The sequence below is a fragment of the Sciurus carolinensis genome, chromosome 11 (assembly GCF_902686445.1).
Source record: "Sciurus carolinensis chromosome 11, mSciCar1.2, whole genome shotgun sequence".
Classification (NCBI taxonomy): Eukaryota; Metazoa; Chordata; class Mammalia; order Rodentia; family Sciuridae; genus Sciurus; species Sciurus carolinensis.
The window spans coordinates 106264648-106290074 of NC_062223.1; the positions used below are offsets into that span (position 1 = coordinate 106264648).

Below are 25427 nucleotides of genomic sequence, written 5' to 3' on the forward strand. Positions count from 1 at the left end.
GCTCTCATGAGGAACAAGAGAGAGCTTCAGAGAAGACAATTTTTTAATGGGTTAAAAAAATGGATTTCCAAGGAGGAACTCTATTTCATCTTGGGCCACAGTCTGGAAAAAGAACCTGGTGGACAAGGTCAATTAGTAAGCTATAGTTCATCATGTAGGAAAAATAAAAACAGGTTAGAAAATGGCCCTGTCCAGTGAGAAGTAAAATTATAGGACACAAATTACCATTGTGAATTCTACCTTTATGTATACCTATAAAGCACCATTCAAAAGCCAATAGGGCTGGGGTTATGGCTTAGTGGTAGAGCATTTGCCTAGCACATGTGAGGCCCTGGGATGGATCCCCAGCACCATATAAAAATAACTAAATAGAAGTTTTGTGTCCATCTACAATTAAAAATATTTTTAAAAATTCAATCAAATGAGTGAAAGGAAAAAAAACAAAACAAAAAAATAAAGTGAAAGGGAAGGAAAAATAAAGAGAATATTTGTCTAATGCAAATACTTAGAAATCCTTTCACAGTACCACTTAACACTTCAGACTTTGGCCCCTTCTCTAGCTCCTCATCATGATCATCTGGGTGTATGAGGTAGAAAGGCTTATATTATACCCTGGCAGCTAACTGGTCCTTGTATGCAGCATCCAGTGAGTCGGGTTGGCCAGTTTCAGACCGTGTGTGTTTGATTAGCTTTTGTGGTTGTCATCTGTGGTTCATGGATATTTGATCTGTTCTTTCTTAATCAGGGACTAAGATTTATGCCTCACCTGAAGACTGTTATTGTATTCATTTCAGACTAGGTTGTTCCATCTTGAAGTCTACATGGCTGCACATATCCCAACGTCAGAAGACCCTTCTGACCTTACCTCCCATCCCCACCAGAACAGTTCTCAGTAATTGTGAGACCACTAAGAGTCACTCAGGAATCTAGGACACCTGGAGAGAGGAAAGAAAATGAGAAACCTCACATTGCCTTTCTCTATCTCTTTTATTTCTCATAACAATACATACAGACAATATATTTTTTCTGAGATACATTTTAATAAATTAATAATTACCTTATAGAATTGAAAAGTTTTACTACATGTTAATATGTTTGATATGAACCTGCAAAAATGCTCATTTTATTTCTCATAGCATATGGCAAAAGCCCACATTCCACTAATAAAGAAATGTAGTAAGTTACCCGTGTATGCAGTGCAAGTAGCTTTGAGCACTATCCCCCCAAAGTGGGAGGAAGATCACTGAAGCTATCATGCTCTTGTAGGAAAAATGGGGCTTGCATAACTAATGAAACTTGCAGTCATTTTCTTATCCATTATTGCCTTTGAAACAACGAATTAGATATTATAGTTAAAATTCATGAAAAAAAATCCTTAAGCATTAAAATTAGGTGGATAAATGACTTTAAATTTGTAATCTCACCTTCAAGAACTAGTTATACATACACAACTATACAATCAACTATACATTCTCTCCAAAGGCCGGCAGTGTGCTGAATGTATTTTCACTCTCAAAAAGTGCTTCTGATTAACCCTTCTGTATACTAAACAAACAAAATAAAACAGAAGCTGAAGTCATATAAACTGACCTAAACCAATTTTCTCACACTTTAGACATACACAATTTTCAAGTATTATTAAAAGAATTAACACATACATTGATAACTGAAGTACAGTGTGGTAGCATTCTAAAATGTAAAATCTTAAAATAATTTTTTTACATGAAAACAGACTGCAAAGTGTGCAGATATAACAACTTTATTCAGTAACAATATGACTGCAATAAATATATTTTGCTTCACATATTGCTCAATAAAATATCAGTTTATTGGATGCCTTATTAGGATGGGCAGTGAGCTAATTGCTGGATTCTAAAATGATGAAGATATATCCCTAATCCCTAAGAGTTTCCAGTTAAATGAGGAAGACAGACATGTAAAAAATATTTATACAATGTGATGCTCACTAATAGAAGACTGTACTCTGAGTTATTTTCAGCAACCTTGGTTACTCTTGAACCCAATAGTTCAATTTGTTGAGCTAGATAGGCATTATGGTTGGGAATGTTGCCAATGATAATGAAATGAACAAAGCTCCCTGGCCCATAAAGTTATCTGTGACCCTGTTTCATGAAAATATCATTCTCTATTCAACTGGGCTAACACCACAAACCTTCAAATTTAGATAATTGCCATCATAAGGCTGGTCTGCATTAATTTCTGAGCAAATTGTTCTCTTATTAACTACTTATTATATAACTGCTTTGGTTTCTAGTTTGGGTATACTTCTTGAAGTCTTTTGTAGAGTGTTTTTAAAAACTGTACCCAATAACAAAAGGTTGACATTAAAGTTTGGCTTTAGAATTCCTCACCTAGAAAATGTTTATAATTGTGTTGATGGGGAGTGGGTAGTTCTGAGGAGAGAGAGAAAGCAAAGCTCTAGCATTGGTGGGATTTACAAAAGCTAAAGAGCTAGATGAAAGAATGAGCTGTTTTAATTTTCAAGTACAGTGGGAATGGATAGTGAGGCACTATCCAAATATGAAACAGATTCTGCAATGCTGGTCATGCTCAATCCATCGAAAAAAGATAGATCAAGAATAGATTGTCTGAGGCAAGTGTACAAGGAGCAGGTATGTATCCCAGCCATTGTGGGAGATGTTAAAGTGCTATAAAGTGCTTAGCACTTTAACAAGAAGGAAATCGAGAACTTGTCTTGGAAGGATGAGAGACACAGTATTGTTTCACACACTTGAATGTCTTGCAGGCAGGGTCAGCAATCTGGGACCAACGCTGGAAGTTATTACAGCAAGGCAGAGCTATTTCCAATGTTTCTAATAGAATTGTTCAAAAATGAAGATAGTGATTTTTCACCTCTAAAGCACTGAGAAACGGAAAAAAAAATCACATGTCCAAGTTGTTTTCGGATTTGGAGGACCTTTCCACACCACATTGGATGCTGTATTAGATTCCAAGGTTATTTTCAAATTTGAATGTAGGTCTATGATTTAGAAGACTTATTGTTTGATAAATGCATAATAGTATCATTCCATGACTGAATTTCCTATTTTGTTGTTAAATTTGATTAAGCATCAGTCATCAAATATAATTTATAAAATTTTTAAGATAGAGTCTTCCAAATTATATAACATGAATGGAAATCACTACCTTTGGTTATATAAATACATTTCCAGAAAAATAAGAACAAAACTCAGAGAAACTGGCTTTTAGTTTTTATTCACTGTAAGACAAATATGCATCTGCGGTAAATAGAAGGAAAAAAATCTCAGTTAACAGCTCACTATAAATGTCAGCACCATTTACAGACTTTTCCTGAGTGATTAAAAGAAAAAGAATCCCCCTTAACCAAAATGCTCCTCAAATGATAGTTTAAAGTCTCAGGTCCTATTGAAAAATCTTGAGTATGCAGAACCATTAAAATTAAATGTCTAAATTGCTAAATAAGTTGGAGGAAGAAGCAATTAGTCCCATATAAGGGAAATGATTGAAATTAAAATGTTTAACTAGAATGCAAAAATCTTTGGTCATGCACTCCTGTGCAGGAAATCACTGAGCTAATAATTTGTCAAATGCCAGAGTCCTTGGTAAATAGTCTCATTCTAAAGTAGGACTTCATAAAGTGGTGTCAAGTTTTTTCTTAGACATAAATCTGGTTTCCTATAAATTTCAGCCCTTGCATTTAGGAGTCCCTCCAGAGCTGCCCTCTGCAAAACATTTTGGGATATTACACTTCTATTCTAAATATAGAGAATTTCCAGAATATTGAATCCAATTAAACTGAGAATAATGACCTTAAAGCAACTATTTATTCATTACATTATAGCATTTATTGCTTTCAAATATCAAAATAGAAACAGATGAATATCTCTGTGCAAGTCTGATTTTCAAATGATGTACCTTGAGCTAAGCACACTAAACACATACTTAGACGTTCCTCTTAATACCTGGGAAAATGAAATCATATTGCAGTGTAGAGTCACTCTCAAATAATCTAGCTTTCAAGGGTAACATGTAATGAATGCTGCTGTAATAAGGACCTATTTCTTTTCCAATACCAAGTTGAGTATTATGGGAATTGTTAATTTTGATTATGCAAATATTCTTCATATTACTTAGTCTCAAAGACTGTAGATGAACAAAAATTACATTTTAGCCCAAGTTCGGAGATCATTCTAGGAATATTAATTTTGAGTTTTATCTTATATATTAATCTTTTTATACTTAATGACATATACCTTTCAATTTTAAAGACAGTACAATATTCAAATGTTTTTGCATGCATAATCTGAATGTATTCTAACAGACAGATGTTAATGAATTTAGAAATGTTAAGCAGAATTTTTCCACAGTAATGACTACAATCTGGAAAATGAGCACAATTACTTTGTCTCTTATGTTGTAGCACTGACTGAAAGAGATGAAAGAAAGACAGACTTTGAAAATAATAACTAAGGGAAGAGTTCATATAAGGATGTTATTTTTTCTTACCTAAATTTACAAACAGGAAATATGGCTCCTTCTGGAGGTACTGATAATAGACTTGAGGAATTGCTGAAATTTGCATGTCAGAAATTCAGAATGATGAGACCAGAATGATACATTTTGTTTTTAGACAGTAAAGGCATGATTGGCAAGACCAGAGCATATACCCAGCACTGATGCTGTGTAGTTGGATTCCTGCAGGAATCTAAAGACAGAATTATTTTTTAATAAGGCATATAGATCAAATGAAAGTGCAACAAAGAGATGCAAAATTAGATTAATGGTGCCAAATCCATAGGCACTTGCTCTGGTAATGAGAAAAAAACAGTGAATAAATGAAGAGTTTAGGGTCTTTTAACTAGACAAAGTATTTTCCTCACAGTAATAATTGAAGAAGAGCGGAAAGGTGCACTATAAAGGGATGGCAATGCATGAAAATAAAAACAAAAAACAAAAAACCTACAGCCACTGTAGCAACTAAGGCAGAAAACCTGCATTAGAAAAAAGGTAAAAACCAAAAATGCATAGGGAGCCACCTAGGTCTTGATAAGAAGGATATTTCTAGAAACATTACCATAAAGCAATGACCAAAGAGAAGAATGGTAGAAATCAAGATGATAAAATAATGAAAGAGCATCAAGAAAGGATTTAGTTTTGTGTTAGTTTCTCCTTTCTGAAAGAGATGAACAATTCCCAGTCAGTGATGACAACAATATTTAAATATACTCTATTAATATATACTTAAATTAATAGTGCAGTAAATCCAATAAAGATCACTCACTGTTATAGTCTTTCTCAATGTTTTCAAAGGCACACAAATATAGAGAAGCCTCCATTAAACTTTCTTTCTTGAACATAACACCTAGAAGAAAGGGCAGAGCCAACTAATCATGTGCTTAGATAGGAAGGCCACCAGTTCTACAGAATTCTCTTTTATGTAACTGTCATCTCATTAGAGACAGTCCCTGTATGTACTTTAAATTATCTTTGATTTTGAAAAATATATTTGAAACTTGTTTTCATAAATTTATGTGGTAGAATAAAAGAAACATCACTTAGATACATTTCCATTTTATATTTACTATAGATTAAAATTTACTACTAAGATGAAACTACATGTGGTTCCAGAGAAATACAATCTACACTTTACCTGAGATATAAACCAGGATCTTAAATATGAAATGCCCATGTCTTTTAAACTGAGTAAAGAAACATTCCCTTGCAAGGCAGAACCATCTAGTTGAAAACAAGATCAATACTCTTTTATTACTTGAGTTAAAGATTAAACATTTAAACAGATGCAGATGGTGAATACTATTATCAATACCAAAAGCCTAGTCATCATTTTAAATTAGAAGGTAATTCACTGAAATTTACTGAAGTAGTAAACCAGAATGGTGCTTTTAAAGTTTGTATATATCATTGCAGAAAACTGATGTGGTACCAAATAAATTCTAAACTTTCTTACTGCAACTCAAATTTGGATGAAGTTTAAGAAATGGGATGATAATGATCCACTTATCTAGAAGTCAGATTCTCTATATCCTCAATTGTGTTGGAACCTGACATTGATACAGAAAAAAATATTTTAAGACTACCCTCCTAGAATCCAAGAATATCACTAATGGGTTATATGTTAGGACAAACAGTTCAGGTGTAACTTAAAACTACTAATTAAATAAGGAATGCTAATTTACTAATGAACCAAAAAATATGAAGAGAGATATACTGCTAAGAAATTGAAACTGACAATAATAATAATCAGTTTTAAAAGATTTAAGTATCTGCCAATGGCATGGCATTATATCTTGGTACAACATGCTCTTATTGAGCTGAATCACAAAAAAGCTAATCTAGGTTTACTGTTTAGAATGATGGGGAAATGTGTTTCATTTGAGGAAAAATTCTGACAAAAAAATGGTAAAAGAAGAAATATTTAAAAGAAGTTAATCTATGATCAGGAAGAACAGGAATTTAATAACTCTTAGGCTCACAGTATCAAGCTAGGATTCTCAGTTATTTATAATTTCTTTCATGTCACATAATGTAGTGTGTATAATTCATTTTTACTACCCCAAGAGATTTCCCCCATCTACATAGTACAAATCTGTGAACTTTGTTTTTACTAGTCTTTCATAGGAGAAGTACTTAAAAGCATCAAAGCCTATGACTTTTATTTACATATGAAAATACTAAGTATTCTGAATTCTCCAAGATTAAATTACATTCAGCATAATTTTTGGTAAATGTATTCTGTATTGTAAATTCTGGGAACTGTATATTCATAGCTAGCATACATACATAGTAGTTCTGTAATAGAAGGAACATTTTATTTCAATAAGATGTAAAGACCTTTATACCAATCATTATGGCAAACAGATTTATTGAAGGTTAAGAGAATGGAGTACTTTTAGAATGTTCAAGCACATACTACTTTTAGAAATGATTAGAAAACCATGGGTCCCTGTATTTATTGAACTGAATCACCTGGCAGTAAAATTCAGTTAAGGCTCTTGGCATTGGTGAAACTTCTTCCCACTCTGACCTGCTGCTGTGGTAGACCTGTACTTCATCTGTGATTTCATCTGGTGCATAATCACCACCTAATATATAAATCTTATCTTCAATTCCAATTGCACCTGCATTAAAGCCTGCACATTCAAAAGACCCCTCACCCTTCCAAACACAAGTATCTGGACAAAAACTATAAACCTTATAGGTGGAAAGGTCACATATATACAGTGTGCAATTTACAGGGACAGCTTTAATTAGTGTAGCATGAAAAAACTGCCCAAACTCTGCTACTAGTTCAGACCACTGATCAGTTATAGCATTATATTTAAAAAAGCAATCAAGTGATGGGTTAAAGGCATCTGTAATCTCTACCTCCGATCCAAGAACGTAAATTACATTTTGGCATGCACTTGCTTCTGGATAATATATGCCTCTGGGTAATGGGCTAACTGATATCCATTCTTTGGAAAGAGGATTGTAAGACTCAACATCTAAGAGACTTTTAATGTCCTGAGAGCCCCTAGTCTTTCCACCTATGACAAATAATCTATTGAGAGCCATAACTGAAGTATGCATGGTTCTTGGGGTTTTCATATTTGATACCAAGAAGAAATCATTTTTGACTGGGCAATAGCACCAGGTTTGATCAGTGGCATCATGATAAGATTCAGCAATATGAAGTCGAACCTTTCTACAACACTTCCCTTTGCAACCACCAGTCAAGAATATTTTCTCTCCATAGCTAGACAGACTAGATCCTGGCAAATCAATCAGGTGTGATTGTGGAAGTATTTTCCATGAGTCAGTTTTAATATTATAGCAAAATGTATATTGATTCTCTCCATTTTCCTCAGTTTTATGAATGAATATATATTTTTCAGTTGTGGATGGTCGAGCATCAGGGAAAAGTCCACTAGAACCTTGTACACACTTAATTGCATCCACAATTATGTCAAAACAGTTTGTGCTTTTGAGTAAACACTCTTCATTGAGAAGACAGTCTTGTAGTGTGTCCTCAGATAACTGATGTAATCTTACTTTCTTAATCAAATGAGGCAGATGCTTTTGCCTTGATTCTAAGTTATGTTTTGTCCAACTAAGGACAACCTTCAGTACTGTTTCTTCTTCAGGAACATTTAATTCATCTGATTCCAGACATTTTTGCAGTATTCCAAAATTCATCTCTAAGAAATCACTGGATTTAAATAACAAAGAAAAGTGATGTTGTACAAAGTATAATGCATGATCAAACAAACGGGTGGAGCCATAGCTATCTGATATAGATAATAAATGTAAACAATTGACGAGATTAATGCTTTTTATTAAAAAGTCACTGCAAGCTTTGGATAGGAAGGAAACTTGAAGAAATGATGACAATTGGAAGAACATTTCCACATTATCATCTGTTATCTTTGTTTTTCCAGTATAGGCATAATCAAGAAATGCTTTTACTGCTTTGGAGGACAAATTAGTAATGGTAACACTTCCATCATCTCTTTCTTTCATGTTTACTTCAAACATAGCCCTGCAAAAATAAAGAACACAAAAGAACAAGTAAACAGAAATATTTTGTTCTATAATTTTCAATATACCCTTAAGGAGGTTTCCTTTATACTTAAGCTGATTTAAAATATATCGATGAAATCACATTTGATAGCATACTAATCAATTATTTTAATATCTAGGATAATAATGCCATATTACTTATCTGCCAACAAACATATTACATAACTCTCATATTAAGACTATACATAGTGTAGCTGAGCTATAGCAACAAATCTAAAAAAAGTGTATAAAAAGTTCAAATTTTCTATACTGATTTGTACTTATATGTTATTCAAAAAATTAGGGCAGAATTTCAAAATGGTAGAATTTATTTATTTATGGGTTAAATAGCATCAGCTGTCCTGGTAATAACTAACATTACTTAAAATGTAATGCTTTTGAGCTTAAGATTTAAAAATTTCTTTCAAAATAACTTTCTATTTGACAGTGACGAAATATGAATGATGGAACACAGTGAAATGCCACGTCTTCAATGGATTTGTCTGTCTGGGGAAATCCAACAAAGAAGACACACATCTAAAAAAATACATTTTATACAGTACTTTAGGGGAAACCATAGATGATTTTCATACAACAAAACTGAAACAAAGTACCATACCAAACCAAAAAGCAGAACCTAAGTTATTGTGGTAACAGTCACTGAAAGATGGAGATGGGTCCTCAAATTTGAATAATTAGATAATCTTGAAAGTTCTTCCTAATAAATCCTATTTTATTCTCTCATATCAAACTTGATAGAATCTAAGGAATTAGGAATTTCTTTGGTTCAGTGTAAGAAAAATTATAGATTATTTGGAAATGTATGGGTAGGGACTATATTTTATTACTCATTCTGGTTTAATAATGGTTTGTATTTCTGCTGGTATTGTCCAAAAATACCTCTGTGAACAGTACCCCTAGGTATCCAAGAACTCTAGAGAAAAATCTATTTACTTACTAGAGTATATTTCAGAGAGTAACTAAATCTACTAAAGAAGTATAGCATCCAACTGAAAAACATGAAGGACTTTCCAAGTAAGGAATACAACTTGGAAAAAAGGAGGAGGATAAAGATTCTTCCAACTAGGGCTACTCGATACTTCTTAATAGGAAACCAACTGAAAATAGTTATAAAAGTTATATACATGTATATTATGTAGGGGTTTTAGTAATATATATCAATTGAGAAATATTAATCTGTGATGATAATTATATTAGATTACTAGAATCTTCAAAGTTACTTTAGGGTAATATTAAGAGCATGACTTCTAGAGTCAGATGCCTAGGTAGGTTATCTAGCCTCTGTCACTTGTTAGTTGTATGACTCTGGGGGAGGTGATAACTTTACTCTGCTTTAAATCCTTCATCTGAAGATGGGAATACTGATAGTATCTATTTCATTGGGCTTTTGGGAGGAATAAGTTAACTAGTTCAAAGTATTAGCTATTAGTGTTATCATTATTTAAAGAAAGCAAATGATTTCTATCAGGTTGAATGTATTTTTAAATTACAATCAGCTTCCACAGTTTCTTTCATAAGACACAAGTAAGATCATATTTCTATACTTTATTTACTCATGTTTAAAGTATCTGGAGAACATTTATATTTATCCTGTTTTCATAAAGTGGTTACCAGAAAATGTGTGATTCCTTTTCAATTTCTTATTTCAAATGACATGTTAATCATAATTTCCATTGTCCAAAAAACATTGTAAAGGGTTTTTATCATGCATTATACACCTTTTTTTGACATTTTAATATTATATTTTCCTCCCAACATTGCAGTGAGTACATTTGAGCATAATATAAATATTATGAATTGGTGATAGCTTTATCATACAAGAGTGTAAATGATCAAATTTCAATCTATTTGTATGTGAACTACATATTCATTTAATAAAATATAATAAAGGATCTGTAATTTGTTCTATTTAAAATAGGCAGAAAATTAGAAACCTATATTAGTCTAATAGTAATTTTAAAAATGAAAAGCAGGCCTATAAAAACAAGAAGTAAGCTAAAAATAGTACTATGGACAAAAAGATTTAATTAAAAAATAATGTCAAAATGAAGAGTAGAGGACTGCAAATTCAAATGCTTACACGAACCTCTTACTTTATGAGCATGAAAATGTTTTAGGGAAATCAAGCTGTATGTCCAAATCAGATTATTTCCATTTTTGCCAGGTTTAGAAATAATAATCATAATATCAGCTAATATGAATTAAATATACTGGGCCCTAATCATTATATATTATTTCACTTAATATTAAATATTAAATATTAAGTACACTACACCCTAATCATTATACATTATTTCACTCATAATGACCCTCTGAGTTAGGTCCTATTTTTATTACCCTAATTTTTGACAAATGAGGAAACTTACACCTGAAGAGGTTACTAATTTGCCTAAGGTCACATGTCTAACAAATGGCAGAACTGGGATTTGTATAAGGGCATACGTATTCAGATACCGAGTACTTAATCATTATACTGTACAGCTTCCTTTAAATAACAGGTGTTCTAAAGTATAAAGGAGCAGAAGAGAGTTATTTGGAAGAAAAGCCAGATTAGAAGAGAGAAGGGAAGACACTGCTGGAAACTGAGAGTGGCAGAATATAAGAATACTTAAGGCCACAATGGAGCTCAAGGAATAACTTGTATTACCAAAAGAAAGAAATGGGAAGAATAGATGAAGACTTACAATTAGGCAAACAGCTAGTTCAATAGTTGTAGCTTTCCTGTCCCCAGTAAATGGTACAGCACTAAGGCACTGTTCCCAAATTCAAAGTATTTATCAAGTAGCAGACATTAAAAAAGTTTTGCTAAATGCCCAGCTAAGAGTTACTCTAAAAGGAATAAAGGTAATATCTAGTTAGAAAATATGGGTTAAATTAAGATTAAAATAGTATAAATTCCATGCTGGCTTTTTGTTTTAAATCTTACTTTGTTTTTATTGAATCTATTTATTAGGAATTTAAACACTATGTACTTTGCTTCCAAAATTGAGCATAATGCACAACACTGCAATTTGGATTTAAATTTACTGCAGTATAACTAGGAAGGCTGAAGGTCATGATATTACAAAAATAGACTTGTCTAAGAAGGCTCCACAGGATGATATTACCTTGAGACAATTATCATATAACAGGGCAACATGACTGATTCTTAACCTTGTGGAATTAGAAACCCACTGTCATCATAAGATTCTTGTAACATCATGACTAGGAGAGTCCCTATAGGGTAACCTAATGGGAACCAAATTATATTTAGAAGGTTACATAGAATCAGAACAATTTATGCACTACAGAGAAATTCTTTGCTAAGAATTACTTTTCCCTACGACAGGAATATCTTTGCCAAAGAGGGGAGAAATTTTTAAGTTCTCTGAGTTAGAGTCCCTTCCCTTAGGTAATACACAACTTAAAGTTTATTTTCCTCTCAAACTCATGTTCTTTGAACTGTTTCCATGTTTGTTCAACTTATCATTTCATCTTTTAATAAAATGATACAGTGCAGGGATCTCCCTTTGTATGTTCCTATGGGGAGAAAACTGAATTAGTTAGTTATATTATATACTTCATTATCCATATCATAAAATCTGAGGCATAGACAAGGTAAAGTACCTGAAAAAGTCACTACATGCTGCTAACACACAACGATGACATGGGATTATCTCATCTTTCATGATTATTTTGAAATCATAAAAGACATTTTGCTCTCTAAAATTCTGCAGTATACTTAAGATTTTCTGTCCATGATCTTCAGATACAAGGTAGCTGTTTTTCTTCTCAGATGGAATTCCATTACATGAGCGTCGTTCATTGAAATCATATGATTTATCCATAGCCAATTCCATGTGTTAGAACTAGAATGAAAAAAAAAAATCACCAATGGAGTAGACATCTAATGAAAATTTCAGACCTCAAAATCTGCCCTCTTAGGGTCGATTTTACAAAAGTGCTAACCACAATCCCATGATAGTAAATCTTGTTCTAAACATTTGCTTTTATGACATTTAATAATAAATTCCTGTTGTATTATCATAAGTTGTTGAGCTCACTGAAATTAAATCATGTATTATGAGGCATAACATTTATGCTATATATTTGTGTTAAATAGCAAATTTATAACTTGTATAAATACATAGCTTATCTAGGATCTCACTGCATGACTAATTGTTACAATAAGAGGCATTATTTCTATAGTAGTGATTATCTGTGTATGTACCTCGCACATCCCTGTTCTCTCCTATCCATTTTCTTCTGGTTGCAAAGTAGGCATTACAATGTGAATACTGGAGCACAGACTACATGCTTTCAAGGTTACTTTTACAAGATAACTGGTTTAAAAGATCAGAGCATCTGAGGGTACTAAACTAGTTAATCACCTTTACTGAGGGAGACAAAGGCAAACATTGATCCAAGTTTGCTTATTTGAAAGCAGGAAGGAAAACAGTATGTAACTTTAGTTTATACAAAACTTGTTAAACATGAGGTTAGCAATCCAAGAGAGATGAAGGCCAGAAAATCATTTATTTCCCAAACTGTCATTTCAGGTCCCAGGATAAAAGTTTCACCATCAAAAGCAAGGAATTGTGAAACAGAAGTGTTGTTTTGTTTTAGTTGGGAGAAACCTGATTATGTTAATACACTGATGACAAAGAGCAGGTATAAAGGGAAATTTTGACAATCACAACAATCTAAATTCAACATCTATATCCATCTCATGAAGCAAAATTTTTGGACTTTTAAATAAAAAACTGGAGAACACTACTACGTGTAAAACTTCCATTTCTGGTAACAAATAAAACATTGATAGGCAAATGTATGGTTAGAGACTCTAAACTTTCATAGTTAGTGATATAACAAGCCTGAAGGTACCAGAATTTATAATAAGTAATTTTATATAATTGTTATATTCAATATTCACAATAATCTCTTTAGGCTGATATTGATAACACCTTTTTCAAACAGAAAATTGAGGGTCAGATTAAATAAGAAGACAAAATTCATAAGAAACATGCTTGTTTTACTCAAAGTCCATACTTTTCCTAATACCATCATGACCCTCAATTTTAACATCAAGTGAAAGTCTAGAAAGTAAATTTAGCATTCCTAAGATCCCATTATAATGTACTGCTTAAAAGTTACATCAGTTTAAGATCCCTGTTGATAACAAGGACACATATGATCACAACAGATGATATCTGCTGAGCCAGTAAGTTGTGCCAGGCTCTGGTCCATGAGTTTTACATGGTATTTAATTCTTATAATTATATCCCCTATGAAAAAGAAATTTGGGCTCTCCCTGTTTTTCCTGCTAAGTAGAACCACCTCCACTCAGCACACACATACCCAGAATTTCAAACATATGAAACTGTGAAAAGTGGAGAGAAGAAAACAGAGTGCCTAGTGAACTTGGTACCTAAGGAACAACATGTGGTAAGTTCCTTGGATGTTCTTTTTGTCTAATACATTCTTGATATTGAAGAATCTTGGCACACCATACATAAACGGCCTCAAGAAAAACTTATTCTGTTTAGTCTCAGGACACAGAGAGGAGCAAAATGGTAAACCAGAAAGGTTTTAGACAATGAACCTAGCTGAATACCATAAAAGAATTGTGGTTCTTTACCTACCCACAAAGAAGCAATGAGAAAAGCCTCAAATTCTATACATGCTAGGTTGCAATGAGACTCAAACTTTCTTCTCCTGTTTCCCAACTAGAATGATGTCAGAGAAGGCTGAACATCACCAAAATACGTATGCAAAGAGATAATACTTATAGTTACTATAACTAAATTAAAATGGGATTCTTAAAAGGCTCAAATAACCCACAGAAAGGCATAGAAAAGAAAAAAGAGAAACGAAAAACAGGAAGAACAAACAAAAGGTAAATGGTAGACTAAGTACCGACAAAATCAATGTACTAAATGTAAATGGTCTATATATGCCAATTAAAACATGGAGATTGCCAGAGTAGATAAAAAACTGACTTTCCTATAAATAATTATAACTATAAATAACTCACTTCTACAATAAGTAGAAAAGTAAAGTTATTAAAAATATGCTATACAAGCCTCAATTGAATGAAAGTAGGTAGAGAAATAATGATATAAGATAAAATAGACTTTGGAAAGAAGAATTTCCAGAGATAGAGAGGAATATTACATAATGTCAATCCACCACAATGACTGTCAATCCTAAATGTGTATGCATCAAACAAAAGAACTGTAAAATACATGATGTGGAAACTGATTGATGCAAGAGGAAAGTAAAAGAACAAATCCACTGTTATAGATGGAGACATAAATACTCATCTCTCTAAAACTACAAAAAAATCAAGTATAGAGGAATTCAACACCACCATCAACCAACAGAATCTAATCAACCTCTATAGAAGACTTTAAGAGTTATTTTTAAGTGCCCATGGAATAATACCTAGATTGACCATATCCTGCTCCACAACACAAACCTTGAATGATTTAAAAGAGTTGAAATTATAAGTATTATGCTATCTGGTCACAATGAAATCAAACTAAAAATTAATTACAAAAGATATGAAAATATAAAGAACATAAATAACATACTTCTAAATAATCCATAGGTCAGGGTTATGGTTTGGATCTGGAATGTCCCCCAAAGGCTCATCTGTTGAAGGCTTGTTGCCCAATGTTCAGAGGTGGAACTTGGGAAGTGATTATATCATAAGGGTACTAATCTCATCAACAGATTAGTTCCACTGATGAATTTTATAGATAATGGTACATAGGAGGAAGAAGTAGATCACTGGGAATGTACCTTTGAAAGATATATCCTGCCCCTGGCACTTTCTCTTCTCTGTCTCTGCTACCTGGCTGCCATGAAGGTAAGCAGTTTTTGCTTTGCCACACTCTACCTGCATGATGCTCTGCTTCACCTTAGGCCCAGTGCAATGGAGCCACAAATGAACTTGAACTGAACCAGCATTGCTGTTATACTCTAAAGATAACACACACACACACACACACACACACACACACTCCACAACCACAGACCAATATCCCTCACAAATCCAGGTGCAAAAATTCTTAACAAAATATTAGTAAAAAGAATTCAACAAAATATAAAAGGAATTTTACAGTGACCAAGAAGTTTATTCAGGGATGTAAGATTGATTAAATATTTGAATATCAATGTAATCCATCTTATTAACAAGCTACAGAAGAAAAAAATTACATGATCATATCAATTCATACAAAAAGCATTTGACAAAATCCAAAACCCATTACTTAGAAAAACTCCTAGCAAACAAGGAATAGAGGAGAAAGTTTCCCCTCAACTTGGTAGAGAATATCTACTGAAAACAATAGTTAGTTAATAGGCTAACATTATACTAAAAGTAGTATTAATATTCAGACTGAATCTCTTTCTCATGAGATGAGAAAAAGAGTCAAGGACGTCTACTCTTGCCACTGCTATTCATCATAGCACTGGAAGCTCTAGCCAGCACGCTAAAGCAAGGAAATTCAACAAAAGGCATATACACTGGAAAAGAAAAAACAAAATTGTTCTATTTGCATATGCTGATAGTGTACACAGAAAATCCCAAGAAATCGGCCAAAGAAACCAAATAAAACTAGTAAGTGAGCTTAGCAACAACACAGGATACAAGATCAACACACAGAAATTGATTGTATTTCTATATAGTATTAATGGGCATATGGAAACAAAAATTAAAAATCCAACAGTTGAAAAAAAGAAGGGAAATAAATATCCACATATAATATAATGAAACATATACCAGAAATGTTTGCTGAAAACTCTAAAGTTCTTACAAAAGAAATAAAAAAGACATGTTATGTCTGTGATATGAAAAAGTCAACATCCTCAATAAATTAATCCCCCCAAATTGATATACAGGTTTAATACAAGCCTATGTATTAAAATCTAAGCAAGATATTTTGTAGATATTATTGAGATTATTGTAAAATTTATATGGAATGATAAACTAGACTAATATATTTTTGAAATAATAATAATGTGACTATAATCATTCTAATTTCAAGACATTATAGATGTAGTAATCAAGACTGATACTGGTGAAAGGACAGACACAGATCAGTGGAACAGAATATAGACTAGAGCAACAGCCTCTTAGAAGTGTAGTAAAGTCTTTTGGGTGGGGGTTGGGGATGGGGAGAGAGGGCCCAGCTTTGTTGCCTAGACTTGCCTCCAACTCCTGATCCTCCTGCTTTAGCTTCCCAAAGTAGCAGAGATTACAGGCACGTGCTACCATGCCCCTACCCTAGCCAGCCAAGTCGTTTAACAAAGGTGCAAAAGCAAACCAAAGGGAGGGAAAACAGTCTTTTCAACAAATAGTGCTGAAGAGAATGGATAGTCAATGAACATTGACTTAAACATCATACTTTATATAAAATTTAACTCAAAGTGTATTTTAGTCAGCTTTTTCCACTGCTGTAACTAAAAGATTTGACCAGAACAATTTTAGGGAAGAAAAGTTTATTTGAGGGCTCACAGTTTCAGTGGTCTCAGTTCATAGACAGTTGGCCCCATTCCCTGGGGCCAGTGAGACAGAACATCATGGTGGAAAAGTATGTTAGAGGGAACCAGCTCACATGATTATCAGATAGCAGAGAAGTGCCTCCCCTGGCCAGATTCAAATATATACCCCATAGCCACCCCTCCAATGAACCACTTCCTCTAGCCACACCCCACCTGCCTCCAGTTAATCCCATCAGGGATTAATTCACTGATTAGGTTCAGGCTGTAACCCAATCATCTCTCCTCTAAATCTTCTTACATTGTCTCACACATGAGCTTTTGAGGGGATACTTCATATACAAACCATAACAAAGTGGATCATATATTTAAATATAAAATATTAAAATATAAACTTTTAGGAAAAAATATAGGATAAAGTCTTTCTGACTAGGGGTTAGTCAATGAATTCTTAGACATGACAATTTGTAAAAAAAAAATATTTTAATAAACTGTATTTCATAAAAATTAAAATTTTTTCTTGTGAAAGATCCTGTTAAGAGGATGAACAAACAAGATTTGAACCAGGAGGAAATATCTGCAAAACAAATCTATTAAATAATACATGAGGAACTCTCAAAACTCACCAGCAAAAAAAAAAAAAAAAATCTAATTAAAAAACAGGCAAAGGGTATGAAGAAATGTTTCACCAAAGAGAATATATAGATGGTAAATAAGCAAATGACAATAAAAGGTACCTATCTCTTTGGTCAGATTTACTTATTATTTAGCAACTGAAGCATTAAATGACCGTGGTTGTGAATTCTTCCCTGAATGCTGGTTTCATATAGTTTTTGTGTTGAGAACATATAACACTGTATTATAGAAAAAACTCGAAACAAGATATTATAGTAAGAAGAAAATGAAAGATAATACTTAATGTGGATTTTTCAAGTTGTTTATGAAGAAGCCATAACATCCTACAAAGGAGAAATTATGCATCAGCTGCCCAGCAAAGCAGAACTAGAACATAATGTAAATGAGGCCTTGAAATGGATTGAATAATGGATCCAAGATCATAATTCTTTACTGGTCACTTTACAATCACTCTTGTTGATATCTGCCTACTTCACAGAAATTACCAATGTATCAGTTTAAAAAAAAATTAGTTAAAACTGTATTGCAGGCCCAGCAGGTATATAATGTAAAGGTTTATTCCTGAATTTCTTTTTCTCCATGAGAAAGCTAAACAATCCAAAATATCATGAACATATTATTAAAGATTGTGAGTAAAAATTGTCATTTAATGCTTCAGTTGCTGAATAACAAGTAAATCTGACCAAAGGGATAGGTACCTTTTATGTTTTTTTTTTTTTTTTTTTTTTTTTTGCGGTGCTGGGGATTAGAACCTAGGGCCTTGTGCTTGCAAGGCAAGCAAGCTACCCGCTAAGCCTTTTATGTTTATTATCGAAGAAAATGCAGATGATCTATTAAAATAAAAAGTAAGGAAAAAGCATCAGAATAAAACTATACATATGCTTACCATGTTATTCAACAATCATACTCATAGGCATTTTATCCCAGAGAAATACAAATTTAAATGTGCACAAAAATTTGTATTTGCTGTTTTATAAAGATTTTGTTAGTATACTCAAAAAGAGGAAACAACCAAAATGCTGCTCGATAGGTGAATGAATAAACAATCTATGGCACATTCATACCACGGAATACTACTCAACATAAAAAGTGAACAAACTATTGATATGTATTAACAACGTAGATGGATTTCAAAGGCATTATGCTGAGTTACTAAGAAGCCAAACTCAAAAGGTCAGACACTGTATGATTCCATTTATATAATACTCTTGAAATGGCATAATTATAGACCTGGAAAAGAGACTAAGGTTGCCAGCAATGGAGGATGGTAGAAAGTGGGGAGGGAAGCTTTGTACACAAGAGAGACATTTGTAGTGATCTATAGTAATCTCTTGCTCACTTTTGTTTTCGTGCCTGTGGTGCTGGGAATTGAACCCAAGGTCTTGAACATGCTAGATAAGCACCTTACCAATGAGCTACCTCCACAGCTCTGTAATCTGTATCTTGATTGTTGTGGAAGTTACAATAGATTATAATACATGAGAAATGACATGGAACTAGATCACACATTATACCATTGTAAAATCTGTGGTTTCACTTTTGTACTTTAATTATGTGTTACATATTATATAACATAACCACTGGGAAAAACTGGGTGAAGGGCACATGAGGATTCTCTCTACTATCCTGGTAACCAAATATCTATATGCAATTAGTTAAAAATAAAAATTAAAAGATAAAATATTAATTCAATTCAGAAACTATTTTGATATTCCAGTTTTGTTCTTACTCAAAGCACTTAGGAAATACAAAGAAAACATTTTATTTTGAGTATGAAGTGGTTTCTCAGTATTTTTTTTAAATAACTAGAAAATAGAACTGCAAAAATGTATCAAAACCAGAAACCTTCAAAAAGATAATACTATGTGCATATTGGTGTAGGTACTAAGAATGTCAATTTTTAAAAAAATCCAACCAAACTATTTCTTAATCAATTTTGTTATCATTAAAAATATGTAATTTAGGTCTTATGTTGGATCAAGTCAATTATTGAGGCTCATGGTTCATGAATAAGAATGGAACTCAATAACATAAAGTAATTTTTATTTCTATGAGGAGGAATAAAACAGTTTACATTTTAGGTATACTAAAATAATACTTCAAGATCATACACAGTTATTTGGTTTTACAAAGTAAAAAAATAAATCCTGCCATGTATATTCTACATAGAATAACAAATCCAAACAGTTAAAATTTACATTTCTTAAATTTGGTTTGAATAAATTTCTATTTGTATATTTTACAAATAACAAAGAAAATGGGATTCGGAGCAGGAGGAAGATGGTTCCAAATGGTCCATCATATACTGGTGACTCCCACTTAGACTCTGTGAAGCTTTTGCTTTCTTATTTGCAAAGTGGACACACCAATCTCACTGGAGTGTTGTAATAGTTAAATTATATTGTAAATACTGAATTAATATTTTCAATTGGTATGTAAATATTAATGATTAAAATAAGAACATTACTAAATGTTAGGTTATCCTTAATTCTTGGTGGTAGATTTATAACTTAACCATTTTTCTCTAAGTATTCTTCAAATTCAATTATGTCAATTTATTAACTTTTAAAGCAATTTTTTTTCACACTATTATCTGAAGTGAACAGGCATCTTATAATCACTTTGGTTGCACAGCAGTCACATTAGCCATTACGTGTGTATTTAATATGAAGAATGAATATTAGCAACTTGGAAGAAAATCCTGGAGATAATTATAGATGCTTCTATAAGAAATAATAATTCACTAATGCTCTAAACAAAGAATGATATTATATGGATAAAACACAGACATTGAGTGTGAATTGAAAGTGAGTAAAAGTAGAGACTGAATGTTGAGTTGTTTTAGGAGTGACTCAGTCAATTTTTCTTTCAATGCATGTACAAGGGATATGTGTGGTGTGTGTGTGTGTGTGTTTGTGTGTATACACACGGCTCTGTCAGAATGAAAAATTCCAAATGATAAAAAAAGTTATACAATAGTAAAGTGGCATATCTTTCTTCCTTAGTAGTACATAAAATAATAGTGTATTTCATCAGATTGCATCTCAGCTTCAATGAAACACCTTTCTATTTAATACACTGAATCAACTTTCAAAACTATTCTTTTATTCTTTCTTTTAATATCCTCCACTAAAAGTTGATTTGCATAATTAAATCAATAAAAGTACAAGGGTCAAACCTAAGAACCAAGTCTTTGATGTAAAGTAGTGATGGAAATGCATATGCCAATTGATAGAATATGAAACTAAAGCCGTGTCCTAACTGACCTGGGCTTTGATTTCATTGAGTCCTCTAGTTATTAGTTTGATACTGATATTCCAATATGGAGCATGACTTCTGGCTTATCCTATTCAATATTTATTGCAGATGTTAACTATATCTAAATTAGGAACTAAATCTTGAAAAATATGGTCAACATAGTTCTGCTGCAGGAGCATTCTACTTCAGATAATAAAATGGTTATAGTTAAGACGGTACTATGTGCCTGGCTCTGTACTTCATGCTTTATACATGCTTAATCTTCAAACTAACTGCACAAAGCAGATACCATTATCATCTCCATTTTATAGACAGAAAACATGAGATTTTAAGTAATTTTTCTAAGGTCACATAGTAAGTAAGTGGGGACATGAGGTGTGAACCCAGATCATCTGGCTCTCTTGATCTCATTAATATTAAGGAGACTTTCTGAGAGGGTGTAATTTGAGACCTGAATGATGAGAAGGTAAGGGGTTGGTGGGAGAAATACTAGATGAAGTCCTAAAGTGAGAAAGGAGTTGTTCAGTTTTAGGAAATTAAAGGCAGCCAGTGTGCCTGGAATATAGTTAGTGGGAGCAAAAATGTCAGGAAACAGGAATGCAGGAAGCAGGTGCAAGGAGCTAGTATTTGATGCTAAGTGCAATAGGAACTACTAATTTTCAACTAGGCAGTGATTTGATCTGATTTGTGTTTTAAAAATATTTTTCTAGATAGTATGTGAAGAATAAATTGAAAAACAAGTAAGAGAAGCAGAGTCCATGTCACTCAGCAATTGTTAGAAAGTTAGGGTCTAGTTATTATTATGGCAGGCTCTTTTCCAAATATGGGAGATACAGTTAAAAACAATACAGACTAGGTCCTCCACTCCACAGTACACATTAGAGTGGTGAAAACACACACACACAATTCCCCCAACAGTAAAATTTTTTCTTTATCCACTAGACATTTTCCACAGAATGCAAATTCTAGTATCTGCATCTGTAAACAAATATCAAAAAAATCTCTTTTGAGTTCTTATTCTTCTCTAACTACCATCCTATTTTTATATTTCTCAGTCAGAAAAATGTCCTTAAAGACTATTTTGTGGTGGCATATCCTCCAGTTACCTTCTCATTCCACTACATTCACGTTCCTCTCTTTTACCCTACTTAAACTGCCCTTGTCAATGTCATCATACTATCATCTCAAAGTCAAATTCTCATGTCTCTCCTCATATAACCTTTCAGGAATATTAATACTGTGCCATAACACTCTGTGTTTCCTACTTTGTTGGTCTGTCCTTCTCAATCTAATTAGGATGCAATGTCACATAGTGATTAAGGCTATGGATTTCTAGATTTAGCATTGAAGACAAATTGTACAATGGATGTGAAGAGAAATAGAGGGGTTTAGCTTTACTTTAGAGTAGAACCAAAATATGGCTTTGGGATGAATGTGGAGAATGAGGGAAAGGGAGAATAATGGTTTGTTCCTTGAGAAACTGGCAGAATTACAGAGCTAGTCAATGAAGTCTTGGATGGAAAAAAGAAAAAAGGTTTGAGAGACAATAAGGGTCGTAATCCAATAAAAAGCTAGTGAACATGATGTAAAAATTCTTAGCTATGATCTATTTGATGCCTTTCCATTTGAAATTAATACCTGGGAGAGGTTATGTGATTTATCAAAGTCATACAGATAGCCGGTGGTAGAACTGGAAAGAGAATATCAAATCTCCCAGAATCCTTGCTAAGAAGCTATGAATCAGGATCAGGCAAAGTGATCATTATCCACAAACTGGCAAAACCTCTATTAGGTTCATCCTCCTCTTTTCCTGACCAATGCAGTAAACAATTTTAATACAACTTTGGGTTTATTGAATCTAGTTAGGCATGTTACTAACTACACATTTATATTTCCTTTTAAAAAGCAAGGAAGGTAAAGGCAGACAATATAAAAACCAGTATTATCTCAATAAGAATAATAAAATCTATTGTAAAAGTCAATTACTAGGCTGGGTGCAGGGACGAATACCTGTCATCTCAGCTACCTAGGAGGCTAAGGCAAGAGGATTGCAAGTTTGAGGTCAGCCTGGTCAGCTTAGCATTTCAAAATTTTTTTTTTAAAAAGGGCTGGGGATATAGGTCAGTGGCAGAGCACTTGCCTAGCATGGGTGAGGTCCTGGGTTCAATTCCCAGTACAAAAATAAAATAAAGTCAATTACTAATATTTACTTATGCATATTACTGTAAAAGTACAAATACACATGAAATTCTTCCTCAAATAGTTTATATTCTTATTTGCAAGACAATATATACAAATAATGCATGACCACAGAGAGATGTTATAAAGCAATATTAGAATAATTGGCAAATGAATTCTACAAACAATACATTTTTTAATACTCTGGAGAAAGTCTTAAGAAAAAGTAAGGTTTATGCTAAGCCTTGAAGGAAAAGTAAGATTTTAAACAGTAAATAAAGAGGGGTGATTAAATTAAACACCGAAGGGTGTTCAGTAGAGTATTAGCCTTGGGGCTGGGACTGAGGGTAAGAATGAGCTATTCTAGACATTATTTTTATATGATGTTTGAGCCTGAATCATACAGAGGAACAAGGAATGTGATGTTGGTAACACTGAAGAATAATATTCTAGGTAGAGGTAACAAGTAAAAATAACCACTACATCACTTGCCTGTATATCACACTCAATAAATCTTGTACACTTAGTTTAGTGGTAAAAGAATGGGATATACATTCCTAAGCCTGAACTTAAATTATTCTGCAAATTCCTTTTGAGCTGTTTCTTCATCATTAATAATTACTACACAGAAGAATATGTAAGATAATGTACGTAGATGTGTTTTAGAAACAGAAAACATATCAAAATTATAAAAATTAGTTCAAAAGATGGGAAAGAAAGTGAAAAATGAAAAACTATTATAATCATTGAAGATATGGATTTTAGTACTTTTTTACTTTACATATCTTCACATCTACTCTTATTGTAGCTTTTTATGTGTATGCTTCATCTGGCCAGATGAAGCTTCCTGCAAGTGGTAAGCAGATCTTAAACACAACACTTGACACAGGCTCTTAGTATTAGCTAAAATATTTCAAGTCAATAATTCATTTTACTGTGTTTTGAGGCTGTGTGTGTGTTTCCAAAATCCCATCGCCTTGCAAAGGATTCAGAGGGGCTCATGATATTACAAAAAGTTAATGGGAGAAAGTTCAGATGAAAAAAGGAATAAAATCCTGCTTGAAGAGATAGTAATAACAGGCAGATAATTGTGGTAATTAATATGTCGGGGCATGGATGATATTTCCTGGCAGCCACAGAAGAAGGGAATAGGTTGAATCCCACTGTATGGCGCTTAATCTACCATCAAGCGAGGTATTTACATTCATCTGCAGATAACAATTTTTCCCTGTACCAAAACCCGCAAGAACTTGATCAAGTAGGATTTCCTGTAAATGTCAACAGCAGAAAGTGGTGGCGCATGCCTGTAATCTCAGCAACTGGGAGGCTGAGGCAGGAGGATCACAATTCAATGTCAAACTGGGCAATTAGCAAGTCCTTGTCATAAAATAAAAATTGTAAAGGACTGGAGATGTACTTTAGGGGTAGAACGTCCCTGCGTTCAATCCCCAGTACTGACCGAAAAAAATCATAAACAGTCTACAAGAAACGACTATGGAAACATATCAATATGACTCTTCATAAAGCCTGAGGGGAAAATGTGAGCAAATGCACAGAGTAAATCTGAAGGGCCGCTGAAGTTATTTACTTGATTTTTGTTGCTGTTAGATAGATTAAGGACGTCCGTTAAGATGACACCACTGATGACTCAACAACAGAATCCTGTTTTCTCCCTAGAACTCTAGCTCAGGCGTGGCAACCGCAAAAGAGCACCTGGGCGCTCAGCGCCGCAATGAAGGGTCAGCATTAGCCCAGCAGTTGGCGGACAGCCTTGGATTCAGGCGGGGCCCGCGGCAGCTCTGAGGACAGTGTCTCAGCCTGGTCTTCGATGGCAGCTTTCAGGTGGGCGGCTGAGAGGGATACGGAGTGCTTGGGGTGAGGGTAGGGTTTCGACTGATAGATGGGGCTGGGGGGCAAGAGAAGACGGCAACTCAGGGCCACCGCGTCGCACAACTCCAGGGGCATCTAGATAATCCCTCCTACCCAGAGAACCCTCTCCTTCCCCGGAACACAAAGAAACGACAGAAGCAGCTGAAGCTAAGGAAAGTCTCTTCTTTGTGGGTCGCAGGAGGCAACCCCGACCCCAGTAATAAGTCACTGACATCCCACTCCTCCCTCAGACCCAGGAGCTCACCCACCTGCAACTGCAGTCTCTGAAGTCTCCACCCCAGTCTCCCAGCTTCCAGAGCGCTGATTGCGATTGGCTTGCACCGCTGTCTGGTTAGCGTTTCCCAAAGTGTGAGTGGCGTAATTGTAGGGCTCCTGGCGTTGGTCCCTCCCTTCGCTCG

General features: G+C 33.7%; 1 protein-coding gene across 1 annotated transcript; it reads right to left on the reverse strand.

Moving 5' to 3' along the window:
* Positions 1–1003: 1003 nt before the first annotated feature.
* Positions 1004–25396, reverse strand: Kbtbd3 (kelch repeat and BTB domain containing 3). Its single transcript, XM_047519010.1, has 3 exons — positions 25278–25396; positions 12190–12431; positions 1004–8542 (listed from the first exon to the last, which is right to left on the reverse strand). Exons 2-3 carry the CDS (start codon positions 12420–12422, stop codon positions 6940–6942), a joined length of 1836 nt encoding a protein of 611 aa, XP_047374966.1. The 5' UTR covers positions 12423–12431; positions 25278–25396; the 3' UTR covers positions 1004–6939.
* Between the last annotated feature and the right edge of the window lie 31 nt (positions 25397–25427).

Excerpts from the sequence above, each read along its gene's own strand:
- Kbtbd3 (XM_047519010.1), bottom strand. The coding sequence starts at position 12,422 with ATGGAATTGGCTATGGATAAATCATATGATTTCAATGAACGACGCTCA. Across the intron at positions 8,543-12,189 it reads GCATGTAGTGACTTTTTCAG|GGCTATGTTTGAAGTAAACA; the intron begins GTACTTTACCTT and ends TTATTTTTGCAG.